The sequence below is a fragment of the Balaenoptera musculus genome, chromosome 14 (assembly GCF_009873245.2).
Source record: "Balaenoptera musculus isolate JJ_BM4_2016_0621 chromosome 14, mBalMus1.pri.v3, whole genome shotgun sequence".
Lineage (NCBI taxonomy): Eukaryota > Metazoa > Chordata > Mammalia > Artiodactyla > Balaenopteridae > Balaenoptera > Balaenoptera musculus.
Window position 1 is genome coordinate 47,628,451 of NC_045798.1, and position 27,471 is coordinate 47,655,921.

General features: G+C 37.7%; 1 protein-coding gene across 3 annotated transcripts in view; it reads right to left on the minus strand.

Moving 5' to 3' along the window:
- The window catches only part of TRAPPC8 (trafficking protein particle complex 8), a 92,047-nt gene extending 67,816 nt beyond the window's left edge, over window positions 1-24,231 (minus strand). For 2 of the 3 annotated variants that reach the window (XM_036874532.1, XM_036874530.1), the window contains exons 1-5: window positions 23,708-24,231; window positions 17,279-17,473; window positions 4,466-4,555; window positions 3,472-3,646; window positions 1,219-1,372 (exon numbers count right to left, since the gene is read on the minus strand). In XM_036874532.1, the coding sequence (XP_036730427.1) occupies window positions 1,219-1,372; window positions 3,472-3,646; window positions 4,466-4,555; window positions 17,279-17,473; window positions 23,708-23,864 (771 nt within the window). In that variant the 5' untranslated portion in view covers window positions 23,865-24,231. Of the gene's footprint in view, window positions 1-1,218; window positions 1,373-3,471; window positions 3,647-4,465; window positions 4,556-17,278; window positions 17,474-23,707 lie in introns of those variants that run through there. The other variant, XM_036874533.1, reaches the window with a different exon arrangement.
- Between the last annotated feature and the right edge of the window lie 3,240 nt (window positions 24,232-27,471).

Sequence of the window (27,471 nt, forward strand, 5' to 3'; positions counted from 1 at the left end):
TGGCTGGATTCTAAATTGAATATTTCAATACTATTCCTATTCTGAGTGTGGCCCTGAAACACCATTTAAAGTTTCTCCACATCCAACTGGTTCTTTTCTCTCAGGCACCTTTCCCCAGCATTATCTTAAAGAAGGTCAACAATCATCTCAATATTAAAGTGAGTAAAACTGGATTAAACATTCCATATATAAGACAGAAAAGGCAAATAAACAGATTATTAAACAATATTTATATTAGAACATCAAAAACTACATGAACTTTCTAATTCATATTTCTTAAAATAATATCACATCAAGTACATAATGCAGTTTAACTGTACAAAATATAAATATATTTTCCATTTACTTAAGAAATCCTCTTTCTAAACAAAAAACAGTCAACTCTTGATTATCTGAACTAAGCATAGTAACTTGGCATTTGACCACTACCAAGTGGCATAAAATTCTACCTTAAAAGTTGGACAGAATGTGAAACCTTACACCCACACGCATCAGCCAACAGACAACAATTAACATTAGTCTAGAACTCTATATTAGAAGAGTTGATTAGGAAGAAACAAAACTTGCTGGAAATTCAAAAGAAAAGAAAATCAGAGGAAAGTTAGGGAAAAAAGCCCACCCACCTAAAAAGTATGAGCTCCAAAAGGTGGCCATAAGAACAGCATGTTGAAAATGAAGGAAGGCAACCCCAGAGCATGTGGATAATAAAGAATTGACTGTAAGCATTCATAATGAATTAAATGTACAAGCCAAAAATTCTATTCTCTACATGTTTAGTCAATCTAATTCAATTCTTAATGTGTAATTCACTTTTCATCGTTTTTTTTCTCTTTTTTTTTTTTTTTTGGCTGCGCCGCGCGTCATGCAGGATGGGATCTTAGTTCCCGGAGCAGGGATCAAACCCACGCCCCCTGCAGTGGAAGCATGGAGTTTTAAACACTGGACTGCCAGAGAAGTCCCCACTTTTCATCTTTTAAGAAAACAATCAATTAACACTGATATTATATACCTGAAAGGTATACACATAAGGGATTACTGCAGTTAGTTAAAAACAGCTTCTGAACTACTGACTTAAGAGCTCACATACTGATGGATCAAAACTAGCCAGATTCCACAAAATAACTATTAGTAATTCTACAAATTCTACAGTGATACCATTAGCCATAAAACTGAAATACAGCTTTTGTGGTTTGCTTCATTGTTGTTTTTTACATATACCTGGTTTTGAATACTATTTTTCTGGAGATACTGACTCCAAGGATCTGGTATCTGTTCATCTGACGCTCGATTAGGTGTTCGAGAATTAATTTTAAGTAAATAGCAACCCTGAGTTCCATATTTCTGTTTCATTTCTTCATAAATTGATTCAGCTCTAAAATAAAAAATGGAAAAGTTTGTAGCCAATGGGGAGCAGACCTTAGGCAATAACAGATATTAAAATAATACAAAAACCATGAAAAAATAGTCCCCAAAAAAGACAGAACAAAAAGTTAGAGATAGAATAATTTAAAAAACTAAAAGTTTATGATCCTAACTGAAATTTAGCTAGCTTGGTTATCACCTTAAAGCACAGTTACCAAAGTATGCATCATGGAATAAAATTTTGCAAGATACTCTTATGTTAGTCAAACAGAAAGTTTTGGTGGTCAAACTAGTTTGGGGAACTACAGTAAGCAAGCCAACCAGTTTCTTTTGCAGCAGACCACCTCAGAGCCTTCCATTTGCTAATATGTACTGTGAATTTCCAAAGACTGGCTTCAAACTTATAGATCAGAAACTCTTTCAACTATGTGAACTAGCCTTCAGGAAATACAACTTTGCGAAATTCTGTCTTAGAGAACAGACATTTATCAAAAAATGTAAGTGCTAACATAAAAAATTATAGCACCCCCCAAAAAAATCATCTTTCACTGCTACAGTTTACCATTCCCTTAGCTGTCTCCAAAGGGACACAGTTCAGAGGAAGAAAAAAGAGAAAATGCAAGAAAAGCAGCCAAAATATTTATTATATAAAAATCCACCCTTTTTCTTGCAAAATTTATAATAGCTGGATCCATGAGCTAATCTCAGATACAACAAAGAGCATTTGATTTCCTTACTTTTAGTTAACTAGACTTGCTAGTTGGTGGGAGACAAGATAATTCAAATGATAAGTCAGCCTAAGAATCAAACAGTACATTCTGATGGAAAATGAAATTTTGGTACATAGAGCTAACCTAATTTAAATAGCTTTTTTTTTTTTAACCAATCAGCCATCTGGTGCCAAAAAGTACATGGATAATCCTGTATCACATTCAAATGCAGAAGCTAATACTATACAAATAACAAGCCTAACAAATAATTAAATCACATTACACACTATAAAATTAAGGCTGGATAAATAAAATAGTTATAAATTTGTATAAACACAGATATAAGTGTATGTGTATGTATATACACTCAAGTACAATAAACTAAACATCTACTTGCTTTACCAATGACACTGCTAAGCCTAAGAACCACTGATCTAATACTACAATTATCACTTAAATATCCTAGTTATAACCATCCAATATGGAAGATATATACCATATTCAAATGACAGAAACTAATTTTAATAGCCAGTTCAAATTATTTCTATTTATATAGTACACTTTATCCAATAGGCTACAGGTTGTTTATGATGTCAAAAAAATCCTAAAGATTAGTAACCCTCAGAACAATTCTGTGGTCTTACAGAGGAAAATTTATTTTTAAATGATGGTTTGTGCTCATAACAAGGGCAAGAAATAATTATTTAATTGCATATCCTAAACAGCATTGAGATATCAGAATAACAGTTTGAAACAAAAGATTAATTTGATCCACATCTTGAACCAAAATTCAAAATAAACTGCAAAGCCACAAAAGTAAAATTGTTTTAATATTATCTTATTTTTCAAGAACTCATCTTTAAAGATATCTATTCTCTTATCCCAAAGATAAAAGGACTATGGCAAATCACTAATAATGAACATTAAAGGGAACATAAGAAAGAAGTGCTTGGATGTTTCTCAGACTGTGAAAAACATCAAGGCTAAAAATATAAAGTGATGAGAAAGTGAAGAGTGAAAAAAGCAGTGCCTATAAGCCAGGAAGTGAAAAGTCAGAGGAAAACTGGGAAAGAGAAAAGAGAAAAAATGAGAAATAATATTATACAAAGTAAGAAATAACAGTGAAGATCTATAGGTATAAAATGGCAAGCACTTGTGAACAAAGATTACAATAATAGAGATACACACTGAAAGAAAATTTTGGGTAAGCATATGAAATCCAACATAAAATGATGTAGCTGTTGAATATAACTCCAAATAAGAGATATAGTTAAACGTTTTATTAATGAATTTTTACTTTCTTGGATGAAAAATATATCAAAAACTTAAGCCATGTCCAAATTAACATTAACTCATTTAACAGGAAATTATTTAAAATTTAAAAAATAGAAAAGCTTACCTCTGTTCATCTCCTGCACTTACATCATGTAAAAGTACATAATATTTAAGTGTATTTGGTATAAACCACTTGGGATAGGAATAATCATTGTTGTGTTGAATTCGATGCTGTTCTTGTGACAACTTTGAAAACTGTTCCATAGGTTCAGCTTCACTAGACGATGCCACCAACATACCTTGTAAATCATATTAAGGTAATTATCACTTATCACTTAATAATAAATATTATCCTATTAATATAAACTTTAGGGAGATATTTTTTGAGCTAAAAAAAAATCTGATTTTACAGGTTTTCCTACAAGCATAAAACACTGATAATTTCTTCAACATTTCTAAGTAATTCAAGGTTCTAAATAGTAAAGCTTTTTTGTTGGTAGTTTTTAAGATCATTTATATATGTAATAAGGAAATCCATGAAAATGAAAATGGACAATATGAAAATTGTGCAACTATCAACATAATGAAAAATTCTGCTGAATCTTGCTTCTCTCCATTCCATCCCATTGTGATCTCATATTTTATCCCATCTCAACTTTTCACTGTAACTGCATTAAGAAAATGAAAGTCATAAGTGTCAAAGTAGGTTAATAGCTATAAAACAGATTACTAAAAAAATGGATAACTTTTTAAATATGAGCTTTTGCATAAGCAATTAATTTTGAGGCAATCAGCAAAAGCAGTTAACACTGGCAGTTTACATTTTTTCTTTCTAAAATAGCTTAAAAACATATTAAGCATGAAATATTCAAGTTGGGTGATAAAGAAAAATAAGCAAGCCCTTAGTATTCTTATTTTTTAATCTAAAATTATTTACACCAGTCCTGTATCTAGGATGCCATTTAACAAAGACAGCAATAAAACTTGTAGCATCATCAATAAAAAATAATTTCTCCATCTCTATATCCTCTCAACAATTTTGCCTTCATATAACTCTTTCTGAGATTAATAACTTCCAAAACATTTGATTTTAAGAGAACATAAAAGTCAAAGGATACATGCTAAATAGTGGTTCAGAAATTCATGATCTGATGCTGGCATCGACTGAAGAAAGGCCTCTCTGTAAGACTCAAACCATGGAGTAGTAGCTAAAATTAATGATAAATAAACCAGTTAACAATTCCTCAGTAGAATCAGTTTACAACAGACAAAATTTCAGGTCCATATTCCTAAAAGGTATGAAACATCATTTCTAGCAATACACAAGCATTTTTCACTTTTGCTTTAAGATACACATGTGATGTATGTGTATAAGCCTACACACAAATATATTCATACATGGCAGTATATATATTTGCAAAAATAAAACTGACCTATTCCCAAACCTACCCAATGATCCCACAGCTTACTTATTAATGCTTTCAATGTTACCTACATGAATAATCAGATTTTAGAACTAAAGTTTTGTATCCCTGCCACTAGTCATGTTGTCATAAGTAGCTCCTTTTCATAAATGGTATTATTTCCGAACAGTGGTTCTCAACCAAGAGTGATCGTGACCCCCAGGAAACATTTGGCAATGTCAGGAGATACTCTGAGCTGTCACAACTAGGGATAGGGAGGGGGTGCTACTGGCATCTAGGGAAATAGGTCAGGAATGATGGAATGATGCAGTACAGCCTACAATGAGGAGAACAAGACAGCACCCCCCGACCCCAGCAAAGAATTATTTGTTCAAAATGTCAACAGTGGTGAGGCTGACAAACCCTACTTTATAATTTGATTACTTGAGTATGATAGCAACTAAACCTCTTCAAATGGAATTTCAACGCATACTTACCTTCTAATCAAATACAAAGACGTGTGCTTTCACTTTTTGCATACATGTATATGATGTGATTCTTAAAATTTCTAATCTCTCTTGCTCCATGCTAAGCATTTTACATTAAAACTAATGACAAAAATTTGAATTTAGTTAAACTTAGTCATTTCATTAGGTTTAAGCAGATTATCTAAATCACAGTTTTACTAAAAGGATACTCCATTCCTATTTACTTATGCTGACTATAAAACCTTGTGTACTTTTTTGTCTTATTCTTAGAATCACTGAAAACACAGCAAGTATGTTTTCTGTTTACATTATAATACTACATTAAACGACTGGGAAGGTTGAAGAAAAAAAGCTATTCATTTTGACCGAATAGCATATCCAACCTGGTGCCATATATACAAAAAAACTTTAATTGCAAGAAATGTCTATGAGAATAACCCACATATTGTTTAGGAGGGCTATTACAAAAATCTCATGTTCATTGCTATAAAAGAGGAAAAACATTCCCAGAAATAGTACAATATATATGAAAAGTGGCAAAAATAGGAGAATGAATGACAAGGATTAGTCTGTTAAAACAGGAAAGCAATTTTCTTACCAACCAGTAAATATATCTTCCCCCCCAATGAATCAAAATTAGTCTCTATCTTGAAAGTTAGTATTAATTTTCATTTAATACCAATGCCAAGAAAATATAAAGATTAGATAATGAAAATTTTGGTTAAAGAAGAAGGAATCTCCACAGATGGGGAAAATGACTATCAACTTTGATTATTTTTCTGTTTGTTGCTTCAATGATGCAACATTAACAAATTATTAACAAATTAACAAATAACAGTAAGTTGTAAACATATGTAGACATATGAAGACATATGTAGACATATAAAATGTAGACATAGGAAAAGGGGTTTGTTTCATGGTGGGCTGGGGAGTTCTGAATAAACAAATTAGGTCTTCCAAAACAGCTATCCATTGCAACACTATCTGGAACAAAAGACTAGAAAACCTACATGTCCATCGAGGGGGACATTAAATGGAGGCACTATGCAGCTTTAAGAGAAAAGGGAAAATCTCTATATATTACTATGAAATGCTCCCAGGATACATTAAGTGAAAAAAGGCAACAGCAGAAAAGTATACATTTTTGTGAAAGGGAAGAAGATACAGAAAGCCACACATGTATTAGCTTATATTGTCAAAGAGAAATAACAGAAGGATAAATGCCACCAACAAATGCCATCATGTGTAAGAGAAAGAAAAGAGAACAGATGAGAAAGGGGAAGGGCCTGAACAGAAGCTAGACCTCTGTGAATGTACCTTGTTTCACAGTTTTGACTTTGGAACAATATAAATGTCTACATAACTAAAATTAAAAAGAAAAAAAGCAAGTACACACATGTAGGAGTTCTTAAACAGAAATAATACTTTCTAAATACTGGTGCAAGAAAACACTGTGTACTCAACAAAGAATATAAGGAGCAAAGGAAAATCTTCTAAATGTATATGGCAGAAGTGGGTTTTATCCTTCAGGTAGGTCACATTCAGGTTCATGAGGTAAGTTTTTCCCTCAGCCACATGTTTCCTTGAAGGGCTAGAAGTCCCCCTTTATTTTTCTTACATGTCAGTAAGTCTAGGGCATCCTTTTTTGCTTTTTCTAGCGACATTTTTGAAGAAAGTAGAAAAAAATAATAGTTCAATTTTTTTTTTTTTTTAATATTAACAGAAGACTAACATTTAGTGACAATTCTCTTCCCTTAGAAATTCTCTGACTTATTTTGGGATGAAGTCGGTATCTTGCTCATACCCCTTTCCATCTCTACATGTTCTCTGGCTGGAACTGAAACAGCAACCATGTTATCCTACCAGTTCAAGTTTCTCTGTGCAGAATGTACTTTTCCCTTGGTAAGAAGGATAAGGAAGGCGGCTAAGAGCTGAAAAACAACATAATGCTCTATATCCTCCACTCACACTCACAAAATGCAGCCCTCTCTCTCTCCCCGTTTCTTCTGTTCCCTTCTTAGTGCCAGTAGCTTCGGACACAGAGTTACTAGTGTTCCAATATCTAACAAGGGCTGCCAGCAGTGAGCTAGACCTAGAGCAACTCTGGTCCTCCTTCTACTGAAATCAAATACTATCATTAGAAATCCCAAATCTGCCAGTGAAAAAGACTGACTACCCTAAACATAAATGTCACCTGTAAATCACATATTTTCCCTTTGTAATCATTCACAAAAGTTGAAAGTACCAGAAAACCACCATGCAGACTAAACAAAAAAAGCACTAAGAAATATTACAAATTCCACATAATGTTGTCACTTAAGATTATAACTTTAGATAAACGGTAGTACCAAAACTTAGTATATTTCAGAACGAAAATATTCAAGTAAGGAAAAGAAATCAGATAATTAGATGCTGTATAATTACTTAATTCTTTAAAATACAGTCTCAAGGTCAAAAATACTTGACAACACGGTGATTATCAGAATATATGGTTTAATTCAGAGTATCTTAGACTACAAAAGCTCCAACAAACTAAAACCAGAACTCATAAAATTTATGAGCATTTTGCAAATCAAATAATCTTAGATAATATGAAGAGCTAAGAAATACTAACCTTGTATTTTAACAACAACCTTGAGAACTATCCTTGAAGAGAATATTTCTAATCAAGTGTTTTCAGAAAAATCAGCAAAAATCAAAGTATTCTAAAGAGATGAGAGTCATGATTACTTATGCCCAATTATTAAATTTCTCACACACCACAGGAGAAGACTTTTTAAAACAGGCTGTCCTTTATTGAAACTATATTCCTTTCAACCCTCAGTATATCAGGAAAAATAGTCACTGCATTTACTATCTGGATCTAACTGACCCTTGATATTTTATTGTATTTTTAATTCATTTTACAAATTATTTACAGAATTGAGAGTAAAACCATAACAAACTTTTTAATAAATTTTAGTAAAGCAAACTCAAATTGTATTCTATATATTCCCCATTTTAAAGATACATGCCTCAGTTAGGCAACGTTTTTTGCATGCCAACTAACTGTTCATCAACTATCATGCGCAAACCTAGAACACATCCATCATGTAAATACCAATTCCAGATTCAAACACATCTCTAACAACTTCTAGTTTATCTTTACTTCTGGTTCTTCTTGCACTTGCATAGTCAAGGTGCAATATTTTGGAAAAATGTGATGGCTCATATTCGCTGAGAAGAAAAAGGTCATTTTATTTGCTCCATCACTGCAAAACGTTTTCATTCTTTAGACTTCTAAACAGCAAACAGAACGATCAAGCTAATAAATTTTTTACTTCTACATCATCTAATTCTTTCAGATTACCTTCACACACATACCTGCCTTAGCATTTGTCCACTTACAAACTGTATCAAGTAAATTTTGTTACACAAACATCATAAAAGATGAAAGAATATGGTCACATGTCCTTTAACAAAATGGGATGGTCTAGGTTATCATCTCAAAATATTGTGTAAAGTCTTGCCTGCTAAATTAGTGATTAGCTGGATGAAAATACTGTATTTTCTTTTTGTTCTTAGAAATACATTGTTCACTCATCAATTCTTGAGCTTGAGAAAATTGTCCTGGATATTGTCATCTGAAGACTCACAGACTGGGATTTCTGTATATGATCAATTTCACCATTGTCCTCAGAGTCCAATAAAGTAGGTAGCCACTAGCCAAATGTGGCTAATGGGCACCTGAAATGTAGCTTGTCTGACTGAGATGTGCTGCAGGTGTAAAATACACATAAGATTTCGAAGACAATACAAAAAAAAGAATGAAATTTTCCATTGATTACATTTGAAATGATAATATTTTGTGTGTATATATATATATAAACTGGAATTAAATTAAATATATTATTAAAATGAATTTCACCAGTTTCTTTTTACATTGGTTTTTTTTTCGGCCACAATGCGCAGCTTGTGGGATCTAGTTCGCCTACCAGGGATTGAACCTGGGTGCTCGGCAGTGAAAGCGCAGAGTCCTAACCACTGGACCACCAGGGAATGCCCTCTTTTTACATTCTTTATTGTAGCTACAGAACACTGAAAATAATGTAAATGGCTTACATATTTCTATTAGACAGTGTTGGTCTAAAATGCTATATGTCGGGCTTCCCTGATGGCACAGTGGTTAAAAATCCACCCGACAATGCAGGGGACACGGGTTCGAGCCCTGGTCCAGGAAGATCCCACATGCCGTGGAGCAACTAAGCCCGTGCGCCACAACTACTAAGCCTGCGCTCTAGAGCCTGCAAGCCGCAACTACTGAGCCGGCGCACCACAACTATGCGCACCTAGAACCCGTGCTCCGCGACAAGAGAAGCCACCGCAATAAGAAGCCCACACACCGCAACGAAGAGTAACCCCCACTCGCTGCAACTAGAGAAAGCCCGAACGCAGCAATGAAGACCCAACACAGCCAAATATAAATAAATAAGCAAATTTATATTAAAAAAAAAAAGAGTAAACACAATAGGGACTTCCCTGGTGGTCCAGTGGAGAAGAATCCTCCTTCCAATGCAGGGGATGCGGGTTCCATCCCTGGTTGCGGAACTAATATCCCACATGTCGCGGGGCAACTAAGCCCATGCAGTGCAACTACTGAGCCTGCACATCACAACAAAAGATCCCGCATGCTGCAACGAAGATCCCACGTGCTGCAACTAAGACCCAACGCAGCCAAATAAAATTTAAAAAAATTTTTTTAAATTGCCTTAAAAAAAAAGTAAACACAATAGACAGTAGACGATAGGACAGATAAAAGTTATCTCCGTTTCAGAAAAATTAGACAGAAATGCTAATAATAGTAGTAGCTGAATGGAAAAAAAGATAACAGGCAAGGAGTGGAGTGTAAACAATCTGGAACAGACCACCACAGGAAATAACTGTATATAATGAAGATTCTTTCAATCCCATCATTGTGTCTTTCCAATTACTGTACTAAGGAACACTAGCTTTAATTGACCAATCTGATGAAGAAAACATGGCACTGTTAAGCCAGGCTTATGAGGTAAATATATAACATGTATTTCATAAATAGAATGGGTGAAAAGTATGATGACTCACATTAATCGTAAAAACTAGAAGCGTATTTCTAGACAAACAGAGAATTAATCTTATTTACAATGGATAAAACCACTCTCATATCTCCAAAGAGAAGTATTCTGTTATAACATAATTTTATTAAAATGAATTCAGTCCTTCATATCACATTCCCAGTCTTCAAGACCAACATAAAAATAAAGCTAAAGGGAGGTGCCTTTAGTAGCAAAGAACTTGAAGAAACTGTTTTCTTCTGTAGTTTGTCCTAACCACTTGGAATTCTTTTTTAAAATCTGCCTAAGGAGTTCAGCTATAGTAATGCCTCCACCCACGTTTAAAGGCAAATGGCACTGAATCTTTTCTTATGTGGAGATGTTGGCAGGGACCTGAGAATGTAAGTCATATAATTAGATAAAATTTCTCACAACCAAATCATGACCACATTGTTCCTATAAACTATCTATACCAAACCACTTTAATAGACTATAAAAAATAAATACGCCAATCCCTAATATACAGGCAACCAGACATCGGATTTGAGAATCTTTCTCTAAAGATACTTAAATGGTCCCAAATAATTCATAGTGAGTAAGGGACTTCCTTGATGGTCCAGTGGTTAAGACTTCGAGCTTCCAATGCAGGGGGAGCGGGTTCAATCCCTGGTCGCGGAACTGGGATCCCGCACGCTGCGCAGTGCAGCCAAAAAAAAAAAAACAACTGTGAGTAATAAAAACTGGGCAACTCTCAAGCCTATTCACAGCCTTACACCCAATAAAGAAGTCCACAAGATGACAAACTTTTTTATGCCCAATCAGGGTTATAATGTCTCAATTTGAAATAGAAAATAATGCCAAAGGCTCACCAGACATTTAAGGAAAGTTTCCAACATGAAAAAGAGAACAAAACAAACTGAAAAATAATACAAATGAAATAAAAAGCACAGGATAGAAAAAAACTTAAAGACTTAAAAGAAGCCAACAACAATTTACTAATATCTTTTTCAGACATTCATTCCTCAAAAATTTTACCTTCCACACAACTTTTCTCAGGAAGCCGCTAGAGATGTCCTTCACCAAATCAACAAAATACACCGAAAAAGATATGAATGAGAGGCTACAGAAAAGGGAAAGAAATCTCCAGAAAGACAGCAGTGGAGCAGGCCTTGGAAAGCAACCAGACCACAACTGAGTAGAAGAGTGTTCTGAAACTTTTATTTCATTATCTCCTCCCATGAGCCTTTTTAGACATTCTTCTAATTGATCATTCTCCCCAAAGAATACTTAAAAGTATTCTTAGATACTTAGATATACTGTGTATCCATTTACAGACTGTGGTCCTTTGGAGAGCCACAAACCATTGTAATATCTAATATTTTTGCTCCCCAAGTACCAAATTTTCACCCCATTGAGGGATGGTATCATTCCCCATTGAGAATGCCTGGAGTAGAAAGAGAGAAGCCTTCAGGAAGGAGATCTTAATAAATGGATTATCTCATAAATTAATCTGTCAAGGAGAAAATCTTACTGAGTGAGAGGCTATTAGAAGTTTGAGAGACTAGTAAAAAATACGAAGAACTCTGGGCAAGTTGCTTTTAAAAAGGCAATTACTAAATACTGAAAAAAAAAAAAAAAACGAGCTGTTAAGAATGAACTGAAAGCCCAACATTCGGCTCAGCAGTGAAGAAGTGAATACTCAGTCACAGTACTGTAAACAGTGAGTATTAATCAAAAATTATAAAAACTGCATTAGGGAAATGGAGGAAGGGGAGTAATTAAGCTAAATCTTCATCAATTATAATGAGAAATCAGTAAATAAAAATTTTAATTAAGCCGTAAGTAGCCATATAAAAATATTACTTAGAAACACGAAATGAATACCAGAGCAAAGAGTTGGTGGGGCAGGGGTGCAGAGAGCAGATCAACTGTTGCTTGTTCCTCTTAAGTCTTTTTAGCATTATGTCTCTGTGTATATATCATTCTGATAAATTAAATTTTTTTTTACAGTAATAGGTATATAAGCTTCGGAGGTTAGGAAAATATTTTCAGTACAGAAAAAGATAATTTTTAAAAAATATGATAGTTAATCCTTCTCTCTGTGCCCCTCAGCACTTTGGCATATTGGATATGCCATATCTCTATTATAACATATTGTCATTTTAAGATACTATAAATTTGAATGTATTATAATTATTGACCAGATATATGACTATATATATGAAGTTATATATAGCATCTTATTCATCTCTATATCTCAATGCAAAGCATACAGTAGGAAATCAATACTTGTTGCATGTATAATAAAAATGTTAAAGTCCCTATAAAATAGAATCACAGGATTAAAGATCTAGAAAAGGCCTGAAGAAGTAATCTACAAGCACTGAAATTGAAACTGTGATTAAAAACCTTCCAACAAACAAAAGCCCAGGACCAGATGGCTTCACAGGTGAATTCTATCAAACATTTAGAGAAGAGCTAACACCTATCCTTCTCAAACTCTTCCAAAATATTGCAGAGGGAGGAACACTCCCAAACTCATTCTACGAGGCCACCATCACCCTGATACCAAAACCAGACAAAGATGTCACAAAGAAAGAAAACTACAGGCCAATATCACTGATGAACATAGATGCAAAAATCCTCAACAAAATACTCGCAAACAGAATCCAACAGCACATTAAAAGGATCATACACCATGATCAAGTGGGGTTTTTCCCAGGAATGCAAGGATTCTTCAATATACGCAAATCAATCAATGTGATACACCATATTAACAAATTGAAGGAGAAAAACCATATGATCATCTCAATAGATGCAGAGAAAGCTTTCGACAAAATTCAACACCCATTTATGATAAAAGCCCTGCAGAAAGTAGGCATAGAGGGAACTTTCCTCAACATAATAAAGGCCATATATGACAAACCCACAGCCAACATTGTCCTCAATGGTGAAAAACTGAAACCATTTCCACTAAGATCAGGAACAAGACAAGGTTGCCCACTCTCACCACTATTATTCAACATAGTTTTGGAAGTGTTAGCCACAGCAATCAGAGAAGACAAAGAAATAAAAGGAATCCAAATCGGAAAAGAAGAAGTAAAGCTGTCACTATTTGCAGATGACATGATACTATACATAGAGAATCCTAAAGATGCTACCAGAAAACTCCTAGAGCTAATCAATGAATTTGGTAAAGTAGCAGGATACAAAATTAATGCACAGAAATCGCTTGCATTTCTATACACTAATGACGAAAAATCTGAAAGTGAAATTAAGAAAACACTCCCGTTTACCATTGCAACAAAAAGAATAAGATATCTAGGAATAAACCTACCTAAGGAGACAAAAGACCTGTATGCAGAAAATTATAAGACACTGATGAAAGAAATTAAAGATGATACAAATAGATGGAGAGATATACCATGTTCCTGGATTGGAAGAATCAACATTGTGAAAATGACTCTACTACCCAAAGCAATCTACAGATTCAATGCAATCCCTATCAAACTACCACTGGCATTTTTCACAGAACTAGAACAAAAAATTTCACAATTTATATGGAAACACAAAAGACCCCGAATAGCCAAAGCAATCTTGAGAACGAAAAATGGAGCTGGGGGAATCAGGCTCCCTGACTTCAGACTATACTACAAAGCTTCAGTAATCAAGACAGTTTGGTACTGGCACAAAAACAGAAATATAGATCAATGGAACAGGATAGAAAGCCCTGAGATAAACCCACACACATATGGTCACCTTATCTTTGATAAAGGAGGCAAGCATATACAGTGGAGAAAAGACAGCCTCTTCAATAAGTGGTGCTGGGAAAATTGGACAGGTACATGTAAAAGTATGAAATTAGAACACTCCCTGACACCATGCACAAAAATAAACTCCAAATGGATTAAAGACCTAAGTGTAAGGCCAGACACTATCAAACTCTTAGAGGAAAACATAGGCAGAACACTCTATGACATACATCACAGCAAGATTCTTTTTGACCCAGCTCCCAGAGAAATGGAAATAAGAACACAAATAAACAAATGGGACCTAATGAAACTTAAAAGCTTTTGCACAGCAAAGGAAACCATAAACAAGACCAAAAGACAACCCTCAGAATGGGAGAAAATATTTGCAAATGAAGCAACTGACAAAGGATTAATCTCCAAGATTTACAAGCAGCTTATGCAGCTCAATAACAAAAAAACGAACAACCCAATCCAAAAATGGGCAGAAGACCTAAATAGACATTTTTCCAAAGAAGATATACAGATGGCCTACAGACACATGAAAGAATGCTCAACATCATTAATCATTAGAGAAATGCAAATCAAAACTACAATGAGATATCATCTCACACCGGTCAGAATGGCCATCATCAAAAAATCTAGAAACAATAAATGCTGGAGAGGGTGTGGAGGAAAGGGAACCCTCTTGCACTGTTGGTGGGAATGTAAATTGATACAGCCACTATGGAGAACAGTATGGAGGTTCCTTAAAAAACTACAAATAGAACTACCATACGACCCAGCAATCCCACTACTGGGCATATACCCTGAGAAAACCATAGGTCAAAAAGTGTCATGTACCACAATGTTCATTGCAGCTCTATTTACAATAGCCAGGACCTGGAAGCAACCTAAATGTCCATCGACAGATGAATGGATAAAGAAGATGTGGCACATATATACAATGGAATATTACTCAGCCATAAAAAGAAATGAAATGGAGGTATTTGTAATGAGGTGGATGGAGTTAGAGTCTGTCATACAGAGTGAAGTAAGTCAGAAAGAGAAAAACAAATACAGTATGCTAACACATATATACGGAATCTAAGGAAAAAAAAAAAAAGGCCATGAAGAACCTAGTGGCAAGACGGGAATAAAGACACAGACCTACTAGAGAATGGACTTGAGGATATGGGGAGGGGGTGGGGTGAGATGTGACAGGGTAAGAGAGTGGCATGGACATATATACACTACCAAATGTAAAATAGATAGCTAGTGGGAAGCAGCCGCATAGCACAGGGAGATCAGCTCGGTGCTTTGTGACCACCTAGAGGGGTGGGATGGGGAGGGTGGGAGGGAGGGAGATGCAAGAGGGAAGAGAAATGGGAACATATTGTATATGTATAACTGATTCACTTTGTTATAAAGCAGAAGCTAACACACTAAAAAAAAAAAAAAAAAAAAAAGAAGTAATCTAGCCAATTCCTCTTGTTTTCAGAGAATAAAACTGATTCTGAATAACTGACTTACTCAAGTTATCCAATTAACTACTGGATAACTCTGGCCCTTGATTCATTGCCATTCACATCTCAACATGAATTTTCCATTGATGACAGAAATAGTTCAAATTCCACCGCTTTCTCCCAGAAATCTGCAAATTTTGCCTCATGTTGAAAACATGTTATGCCAGGAACTGCTTAAAATATGTATCCTGAAAATGGATTCTTTTGATTTACAAAGATAACCATAATCTTCTAAACTTAGTCTTATCAAGTTAACTTGCCTTGCTGGAATTAAAATGACACAGAAAGAAGAAAAATTATAAATATTTAAACAAAATAAATCTACAAATATTTCTAACTATACAAGTGCAACCAACTAACTTCAGGATTTAAAACATGCCACTTAATTTCTCTTTGTATGTTTGGGAAAATCTTTAAATATGCAATTAGGAGGTGTTAAAGTAATAGATTATAAGTTATACTGATCTAAGAAGATTATTTTATTAGGCTGCTAAAATATCCTAATTAGATGATGTACTTTTTTTTTTTTTTTTGGCCGCACTATGCAGCATGTGGGATCTTAGATCGAACCCGTGCTCCCCTGCAGTGGAAGCGCACTGCCCTAACCACTGGACCGCCAGGGAACTCCCAGATGATGTACTTTTAATCTTTCCCCTCTAAAAATCTATCCCATGTCTCCCCATTAAGTCTTTTTCATACTGGAAAAGAGTCACACCAACCACTGCTAACTCACTTTACATAGTATTACATAATTTTACCTACCAATCCTATTATGAAAACATTTACCATTCAAATCAAATTAAGATCAAATATTTATTTATATATTATAAACATTTCCTCCACTTAGCGCTAAGCAAGATAAAAAATATAATAAACTTGGGGCTTCCCTGGTGGCGCAGTGGTTGAGAATCTGCCTGCCAATGCAGGGGACACGGGTTCGAGCCCTGGTCTGGGAAGATCCCACATGCCGCGGAGCGACTGGGCCCGTGAGCCACAGCTGCTGAGCCTCTGCGTCTGGAGCCTGTGCTCCGCAACAAGAGAGGCCGCGATGGTGAGAGGCCCGCGCACCGCGATGAAGGGTGGCCCCCGCTTGCCACAACTAGAGAAAGCCCTCACACAGAGGCGAGGACCCAACACAGCCAAAAATAAATAAATAAATAAATTTAAAAAAAAAAGAAGAATGGAAGAGCATTGACTCTGAAAGAATAGGAGGATTGCATGGCACCTGAGATTGGTGGTCCTACATTTAAAAAAAAATATATATATATATAATAAACTTAATGCTTTTTATGTAATCATAGTATTACTTAATGTCACAAAAGAATAGTTGTTTTTTATCTACTGTTAGTTCTTTCATTCAAGAAATATTTATTATGCTTATGATCTAGGCATTACTTTAGATACTAGGAATAAAATAAAGAGCCAAAGTTCCTGCCCTCAAGGAGCTTGTATTAACTTTACAATTAGAACTACAAAAAAAATTTTTCATTATGAAATAGTAAAGTGAAATCACATAATTCATAGTTATTATTTGAATGGCTGCCTGCTTACTTGACTGTAACCTCCTTAAAAGCAAGGACTTTTTTTTCAACATTGTATTTCCAGGCTCTAGCACTCAGCAAGCACTTAAGTGTTGAATGATTTCCAAGTTATAGAATTACCTTTTCTAGTAAAAGAAAACATCATTTAAAAAATAATAATAAACCTTATTACATACCACTGATGTTGAGGTCGTAATCTCCTGCCGTAATCACATTAGCTACTAATCCTTCTGCAGGCTGACTGCCAGAAACAACATCATTCAAAAGCTTCCGAATGGCTCCAGGCTGAGGTGGTTGGGTGATAATGTTGCTTACTGCTATCTTCAAGTTTTTGATTACGTGAAGCTGATTATTGGGATCTCTCATATGAACTTAAAAAGAAAAAAGAAAAAAACTTGAAATTGTTTCTATACAAAGCGTAACAGGCCAACTATTACAACAATAATAAACTGGGTTAATGGTTTATAGAGGATGCTCAAATTGGAAACCAGAAATTCCAAGTGGAACAGTCTTCGAGAATACAACTGACTTACAACATTCCATTATACACCAAAAGGGCTAGCTAAACAGTGTAACCTTCCTCTCCCACAATGCTACTGCCCACAACTACTGTACTCTAGGTCCTTTCCTTCCTCTTATGTTGGAGTTGCCAGGGACCAACTACCATCCATACCAAATGTCTAATTCTCACCTCACCCTAAGGCTGGTCCACGGCAGTGTGAGGTCTATGGTATCAACACTGAAAACAGTAAAAGGGAAGAAAGGGAATTAAATGCTGCATGCAGGCTTCCTCTGCTTCTCCGATAGCGATGCCTGCATTCTCAGCCCCTATTCTACTATCATAAAAATCAATGCTGCTCTGCTGCGGGATGTTGACAGTGTGGGGAGGCTGTGTGTGTGCTGGAATGGGAGGTATATGAGAACTCTCTGTATTTTCTGTTCAGCCTTGCTGTGAACCTAAAACTGCTCTAAAAAATAAAGTCTACGAAAAAGAAAGAAAGAAAGAAAAAAAAAAAAAAAAACAATGCCCAGATCCCTTCTCCTAACCCAATACCTCCTGCCTCCTCCCTGCCTTGGCTCAGTCTATGGGATTTATAACCAGTGGTTCAGGGCTTCAAGGCCAAGGAACAGGTTCTCAGGCGACTGTAGCAAGACAGTGTCCACGGTGCACAGAAGGAAATGTTAGCGTATTTTTTCTCATAAATATAATCAGACAAGATGATTAGTTGCCATGGTACTATTAGAAGCAGTCCACTGTACTGATTAAGGACCCAACTTTTGGAGTCAGACTTTATTTGAAATTCCAACCCACCACTTATTAACTGGGTTACCCTAAACAACTTTTAAACTTTCCCATGCTCAACTTCTTCATCTATAACATATAAAGAAAGTAACATACTTCACAAGGTTATTTGAAGGATTTAGGTGAGATATTCTTAGAAAACATAGTAAGTGTAAAGCACTCAGCACAAGCCCGACACATGACTGTATAGTTAAGATGGAGGCAGCATGTACAACATACTCTATTTCAAGTACATCATGGATCATATACAAACACGAGGCACTTTTTGGAAAACTGACTTTGGGTACCTACCCATTAAAAACTGACATTATTTTCCCCAATGGAAAATGCTTTATACCGAACTTTTAAGCTCAAGTCCGCCTACATTTTAAATAAAGTTACATCTGTTAAAAACTGTCTTCCTGAAGTGTTCTGTGTGTTCTGTTGACTTCTAAATCTTTAATTAAAAAGCATCAGACAAAAATCTTTTTAAAATACTACATGTGCACGATAGTGAGAGGCCCGCGCACCGCGATGAAGAGTGGCCCCCGCTTGCCACAGCTAGAGGAAGCCCTCGCACAGAAACGAAGACCCAACACAGCCAAAAATAAATATTAAATAAATAAATAAATAAATAAAAGAGCCTTCCCTAAAATTTAAAAATAAAATAAAAATAAAATAAAAATAAAAATAAAATACTACATGTGGCATATGTGTACTTGTATTGCAAAACTAAATATATGAACAGAAAGTATACACACAAATTCCATTATAATGATTACCTATGATGAAAGAAAGAAAGAAATGGGACTGAGGAAGGGTAAAAAGGTGAATTCAACTCTATAATGTTTCTTTTTAAAGGAAAGGAAGATACAAAGCAAATATGACAAGATTCGTTGGCTCTAGGTAATGAGGACCTGGATGTTTCTTGTATTCTCTGCATTCGTCTGTAATTGTTTGTCTTCTAAATTATTTAAATGCAGGCCTCTCTCCCTAATGAAACTTCTCAGCTGGTCTAACTATGAAACAGAGAGACCAAAAAACACAAAAATACCATGGTACATTTCTGACATTTTTAGAACGTACTGTACAAGTAGTTTCCATAATTGTCAAATAACATAAGTAACCATGTGTGTATTAAACCTCTTTCAAAATTTTTAATTGACTCTAGTATCCGTAAGTGTTAACACAAAAAGGCTACTCTAGTTGCGCCCTATATTCAGAACGGGTTAGTCAGTTATTACGTTATTAGTTATTGGGTAATCTTACTAATAATCCAGAAATGAGTTATTACGTGTGGCAGCCAGACTCTGAAATGGCACCCAATTATCCCGGTATTTCCTGGTATATACTCTAGTGGAGTCCCCTCCCACATCCCAGGACTGGTATGTGTGACCAATGGAACACAGCAAAAACAGTGGTATACTACTTCTGAGATAAGGTTATAAGAGTTCAGGGCTCCCCTGGTGGCAGTGGTTAAGAATCCGCCTGCCAGTGCAGGGGACACGGGTTTGAGCCCTGGTCCAGGAGGATCTCACATGCCGCGGAGCAACTAAGCCCGTGTGCCACAACTACAGAGCCTGTGCTCTAGAGCCCGCGCACCACAACTACTGAGCCCATGTACCACAACTACTGAGCCCGCGTGCCACAACTACTGAAGCCCACGCGCCTAGAGCCTGTGCTCCACGAGAAGCCACCGCAATGAGAAGCCCATGCACCGCAAAGAGTAGCCCCTGCTTGACCCAACTAAAGAAAGCCCACGTGCAGCAACGAAGACCCAATGCAGCCAAAAATAAATAAATTAATTAATTTTTTTATATTTTTAAAAAAAGGGTTCAGCTTCCATCTTGGGTTCTGATCACTCCCTCCAGGATAAGCTAACTGCTATGTCATGGGGACACTCAGGGAACCTATGGCAGAGAACTGAGGTCTCAGGCCAACATCCAGTGAGTGAGAAAGTGAGACTTGCCAAACCATATGAGTGAGCTTGGAAGCGGATCCTCCAGCCCTAGATGACCACAGCCCCTGCTAACAGCTCCACTGTAACCTCAAGAGAGAACTGTCCAGCTAAGCCACTCCCGGATTCCTGAGAAACTGAGAGATAATAAATGCTTTTGTTTTAAGGTGCTAAGTTTTGGGGTAATTTGTTACACAACAATACATAAGTAATACACTGGAGTAGCACAAAACCAACTTAATAAAGAGAAAGGCAAAAGCTAAAAATGACTGAGAAATGCTCTTAAATCACACACAAAAAATCCAAAGGTTCAGAATTAAATAATTATATTAAGGCTTCATTAAGATTATAATGTCAAAAAAGGTGATGTTATGTATCACATAACATCTCAATTTCAGGGTGAAATTCAACTCTACCATTACCTTACGTTTATAGACTACCATATAAATATAGTTTCTTGAATACTGTGCTATGAAGCAACATTCCCCAGTATGTGCTGCCCATAGATTACTGGTTGCTCAAGATAGTTGTCTGAAAAATCAACTCCATGTTCAAATAAATTTGGGAAATACTGGATTAAGTTTTTAAAAGGTCTCTTTACAGCAGGTGTTCCCAGAACTCTCCATATGCTGAATGACACTAATTCTCCCAAACACGTGCTATATTAAGCAAACTTATTTGACCACAAAATTTTCCCAGGAAACATACAACTGGTGTACTACAGAACATATTTTGAAAAATAAAATGATATCTTTTTACGTAGCACACAAAACTTTACTGTATTAAAAAAAAAAAAAAACCTCAATTGCTTATAAACCACACCAACTCCCCCAAAACTCCATACCCTTGCTTAAATCTGTGAGTGCCACATATTTACCATTAGATATGAAATCAAAAATTCCTTTCCTAGAATTCAAGATCCTTCCTTATCTAGGCATTTTTTCCCTTACTATCCTGTACTCAATAGGGACTTTTCCCACTGTTCCCCAACCACTCAATCATAATTTATACCTTTGCCCATACCATTCTAACCTCATCCCTGTCCTCGACAGGGAATGCCCACCCTCTTCTTTTCCACCAACTGTCTACCTATTAAAGTCAACTCATTATACTCCTTCCCTAAATCTTTTGCATTCTACACAAGGAAAACAGCGTACTGATTTCAGCCTCTATTCACTGCACTGTCCAATACAGGAGGCACCAGCCACATGTGTCTACTGAGCACTTGAAACATATCTAGTCCAAACTGAGATGTAATATAAGTGTAAAATGCACACCAAGTTTCAAAGACTTAGCAATAAAAAAAATGCAAAATATCTCATTAAGATTTTTTAATATTTATTACATGTTGAAATGGCAACATTCTGGAAATACTGGGTTAAATAAGATATTACTTAAACTGCTTTCACCCATTTCTTTTCACCTTTTTAAATGTGACTACTAAATAACTTAAAGTTATACATGTGTCTCACACTATGTTACTACTGGACAGCACTGCTCCCTTGTGTGAATAAGTGATTCTAAATATTACCAGCAGATAAGATGACTTGATTAAGAACACCTTGTCTTGAATCACATTGCCTGTTTTTAAATCTTTCCCACCTGTAAGACTGGACAAGTTAACATCTCTGGGCCTCAACGTCCTCAAATTTAAAATGGTATAAACGGTATCTACCTCATAGGACTCAAGGAGGACTCAAAGAGAAATGCTACGTAAGTAGGTATAGGTGTTAGCATTATTATTCTTTACTAACAAAGCAGGAAAGAGCACACAGCTCAAAGTCAAACGCACTGTTTTGTTTTTTAAGAATGTAGCGCGCTTTATTGTTTTTATTGACTTAAGACAATACTGGAGGAGATGAGATGGATGGCTAAAGTACATGCTGAAAATAATCCAAGAGTTCCCGATCTTTGTTTTCTTGGATAGCTCTCTCTCTCTCTCTCCTTTAAATACAAACGTGAGGGCTTCCCGGGTGGCGCAGTGGTTAAGAATCCGCCTGCCAATGCAGGGGACAAGGGTTCAAGCCCTGGTTCGGGAAGATCCCACATGCCGCGGAGCAACTAAGTCCGTGCGCCACAACTACTGAGCCTGCGCTCTAGAGCCCGTGAGCCACAACTACTGAACCCACGAGCCACAACTACTGAAGCCCGCACGCCTAGAGCCCGTGCTCTACAAGAGAAGCCACCGCAAAGAAGCCCGCGCACCGCAACAAAGAGTAGCCCGTGCTCGCCGCAGCTAGAGAAAGCCCGCGCACAGCAACGAAGACCCAACACAGCCAAAAATAAATAAATAAATTTATTTTAAAAAAATAATAAATACAAAAGCAAACTTATAATGGAGATATTCTCCCAAAGAATACACACGTGTGGCATGTAAAAAAATAAATTTATGGCACAGCATTTTTTTGTGTGGAGAAGTCATAACCAAATAAACATCATGGTCGTTGGCTTGACGCAGCTTTATTATAGAACCTTTTTATTTTAAAGTTCTTAACACAGAACTTTACCTACACTTTGCTATGTTCTGTTTGCAAAGTACAGGTAAAGATATTGGTTAAACCACACTTGACTATTATTACACTTGCTTTTCCCTAATAAAGAATCTAAAGCTGGAGAAAACAGGCAGCTCTTCTATAAAAGATATTTCTCCCGTTGATTAAACTTTTAACTGAAAAATAAAATTCAGGACTTTTCCATCCCTATAAATCATAACTCCAACTATCTCGATTAAATTAACTACAACTTGTCCTTACTTCCTCGTCCATTAGGCAAAAAAAGGCTGCTGCAAGCTTCATTAATTTTAAAATTCTTTTTATTTTCTTGAGAGGTTAAGTAAAATACTGGATACCTAAGGAAATGTTTGAATTCTCAAAAGAAAAAAGTAAAATAACTGAACAGAACGCTTGAAGGGGATGCACCTCACTGCTAAAGAATATAATACTCAAGACAACTTTGAAAGCCCGGTTTAACTCCCAGGAGAAAATGATTCGTCGCCTTCCCCCTAAGACCTCATCGGTCTAACAGGGAGCATCTTCTTACCCTGCCCTGCCTTGCAACTTCCTAATTCCCTCCCTGTGGCGGCTGAGAACAGTCTCAATGCCCTTCTCTGGGGCTCACATTTTTAATTACCTAACAGTCTGGCTTGTCAGGGAAGTGCCTAGAAAAACTGGAGGTTAGGACCATGATGTCTTGACCACCTCACGGCCCCTCCTCCTGCGGCCACCGGAGACACCGCGGGGCCCCAGCCCAACGCCACTCTACCGGCTCCGGGATGTAAACACCGCCCTTCTCTTCCCTGCCCGCCCCCAACTTCCCTCTCCCGGCCCCAGCTTTGCGGGAGCTCAGTGAAAAGGGGAGACCACATACCCTCAGAAGTGAGGCGAGAGAAGGGCTTAAGCAACTCCGCGAAGCTAAGGTGACTGAGACGAGTGAGCCGCTCGGCTTCGTCGCTACACAGCGCGGCGACACAGGGGACGAAGGAATCCGGGATGAGCTCCTGCACTGATTGTACACACTGGGCCATCACCGCGGCAGAGGCAGCAGCGGCGCCCGCCCTCCGGCCCACTCTCAGAGGCTGATCCTGCGGCTACAGCAGCTACTGCCGCCGCCCGCCGGCCTGGCCCGGCCCGGCTCGGCCGGGCGGGGCCCGACACTGAAGCCTTGAGACCAACAGAACAGACACCGCCGCCTCGGCTCCCGGGGCACCCACCACCGACCCCTCCTCGTCACCGCCGCTCCTCAGCGCTCGCCCCGGCGTCCTTGCATTCCACCCTGATAGGTGGAGACGCCAACAATCGCCAGTTAATCCTCCCGACGGCAAAGCGTTGGTCCCCGCCCGACAAGAACCGCCATGTTGAGGCCGAACCCTGACCCACCGGCGTACTTATCCCAGCAGCCCCCGCGCTCGCCCCTCACGTGACAGTGTTAAAGACGATGGGGGCGGGGGAAGAAAGCCAGGGAGAGGGAAGTAAAAAGCGACGGAGGCCGGTCCGGAGGCTGGCGCCGGAAGTGCGACGGGTGGGCCCTCCTACTGGGCGGGGCTGGGGCGGGGCTACGAGCTCGGTGGACGGAGGCAGGCGCGGAGGCACGCGGCGTTTGGTCTGGTTCTTGCGCACGTACTTGGCAAAGCCCAGCGAGGTGTGACGTAGAGGTCGGTAGGCCGACGCTCGTGGTCGGTGCTGTCACAGTGGTGGAGGCACCCGTTCGTCTTCCACGCCCACTCGGCCCTCCTGGGAAACGGTGGGCAAACCATGTGGCTGTTCGAGCTGCTTCCTGCCCGCTCGCCCCGCCCTTCCCACGCTCCTGGTGGAGCGACTGGGGGCACCCGCTCAGCGGAGAAAGCGTGCTGCCCGCTGCGTGTTTGGATGTTTCGCTGGAGCCGGCCTAAACAGGCCACGTATCATTTAAACACAACCATGCTTTGAGAAAGATTTTAGAAAGGACTGCCACGCATGTGGACTCAACCAGTGAGCAGAAATGTGTGCCGTTGTGGGCGCTGCAGTTAGCCCGAGTGTAAGAGAAACTACTGCATTTTTGTTGGTCTCAGGGAAAGGGTGTTCCTGCCAATCTCCGACCCGTTCATCCGCTGCCGCCTTCTTTTTACACTCTGCTAGAGTATTTACTTTATAGTGATGGAGGTGTGGGAATCCAGTAATTATGTGCCGAATGGAGGCCTGAACTTCTCTTCCTAGCTTTCATTTTTATAGATTTTTTCTCTAAATATGTAGAAGTGAATGAAAGGAACTTTACTATAATTTTATTCAGCTGATTGGACTTCTTCTGAATTGAATGCCAAAAATATAAGACAAGGAAAAATGCAACATCCATAAAGCCAACATCATGGCTTTATGGTCCTTGATTTAAAGGAGGCTTCCCCAAACAAGAGTATCTCAAATTGACAGATTGGCACCCTGAAGTTTCTACCCTGGTAAGAATTTATTACAGGTGAGTATGCCTTTCTCCTATGAATTGAAAAATGGGAGGTAGGAAAAGACAATAGGACATAATGACATGACAACGTAGCCACAGATCAATCTAGAAAAGATAACACGTGCGAGTTGAGGATCTGGAAATTCGTTTCCTTAAAACTATCTGTGCCTGAGGACCTCTTGGAAAGTCTTCTTTTATCCCCAGGGGTATACATATTCCCTTTTGAATACCTCTAATATATCCCTTACCCTTTATAATGTAAGAATCTCACACAACAGAGTGTGACTCAAGTTATAAGATATATTTTTTGGTAACAGGGCTCCTTAATGCAAGCATACTACTTTAGTACTCAACTCAAACTTAAAAAGGCAATTTATTTTTTACATTGAAGGTAAAACTAGCTGTATTAGGCTCTGTGAGAAGGACTTTCAAGGGTAATTTAGCCTGAATGGATTTTTGGAGATATAATTCACATACCATAAAGTTCAGTCCTTTGAAGTGTACTGTTCAGTGTTTTTTACTGTATTCAGAAAGTTGCACAATCATTACTGCTAATTCCAGAACATTTCCATCACCCCAACAAGAAGCCTGGTGCCCCCTAGGCAGTCACTCTCCACCGCAGCACCCCCTCTAGCCCCTGGCAATCACTAATCTACTTTCTGTCTCTATGGATTTACTTATTCTGGACATTTCATGTAAATGGAATCATACAGTATATGGCCTTCTGTGTCTGATTTCTTTCACTTAGCATAACGTTCAAGGTTCATCCACATCGTAGCATGAATCAGTACGTCCTTCCTTTTTATGACTATGCCTAAATGGATTTTCGTCTTATGCATTGACTTTACAATCTAACACCACATGCACACACTGTTTCCAGTGAGTGACTGCACTGTAAAACACTATTTCTCTCCTAGCTTATCCTAAACTATCTAACATGTTCATCTTCTAAGGTATCGTCTTCCCCTAAAGATTAAAGCTGAGTCACTGCCACATTTGCTTTTCAGCCTACATGAATGGGGAAAAGAGAATGGAAACGTACATGACTGATGGTTTCAGATCAAATTGTAGAAATGGCATTCAGCAATTTCACTCACATTCCACTGGCCCCAGTGTCTCCAAAGGAGACTGGAAAATGTAGGCTTGAGGGTTCTGTTGCTAGATGAAGAGGAGAATGAATATGGGATGACGGTCAACGGTCTCCACCCCGTTTTATTAGGAATGAGGTACCTTGCAGGATGTATCAGTATTTGCCTGAGGTCTAAGATATCACACGTCTCTCATTTCTCTGACTCCTCTGGACGTTGACCCTTTTTGCATCACTTGTCCTCTGAACCATTTACTCTGTCCAGGAAACATGAAGTGTTATGGTTGGCCAGGCCTTGGCCATGTGCCCACCCTCAAGGCCAAGCAGACAGGGTCTATCACTAAAAGAGAGGAAGCTTGCTGGACAAAATAGTAATAACACAAGCAACTAAGGACCTCTTTTCCAAGTATTGAAGATGAGACCCAGCTTCCTACTCTCCCCAAAATCAAAGAATCCCGTAAAACGTATGCTATGCCAATTTTGAAATACTGTGCTATGAAACATTCATGGGTTATTTTATTTTGCATGTGTGATACTGCTAGTCTCTTCTGATGTCTGGTGTGGTCAAGAATACGGACACTGAAGTCAGAGAAGCCTGAATTCAAAACCACTCCACCACCTGTGAATAAAAATAATATCACCATTATTGTTCACCATATATCAAGCATGGCACGTTACATACATTGTCTACTACATATATATTCTGCTTCTCACACAAACCCTGAGAAGCACATGTGTTGCCAGTTTTCAGATGTAGCGCCTGAAGCACAGAGCAATTAATTAACTTGCCCAAAGATAGCACTGGAGCAGAACCAGCTCGGTTCTTAATCCTTGAGACTTGATCACTAGGATAAATTGTTTTTCTATGTGTTCCCTCGCTTTGAAAGCATCTACAGAAATTCTAGCTTGCAATAGCTTGCAATACAGTTTTAGCAAGAAATCTGTGACTTTTAACAAGTTACTTGTCTTTTGTGAACCTCACATTCTTTATCTGTAAGCTTATGAAGTTGGGACTAGAAGATTTCTTGTATCCATTCCAGTATGAGAATCTGGAATCAGTATGAGTATGAGTATATGAGAATCTATTATTCTTTCCACTATTATTAAATTTCAC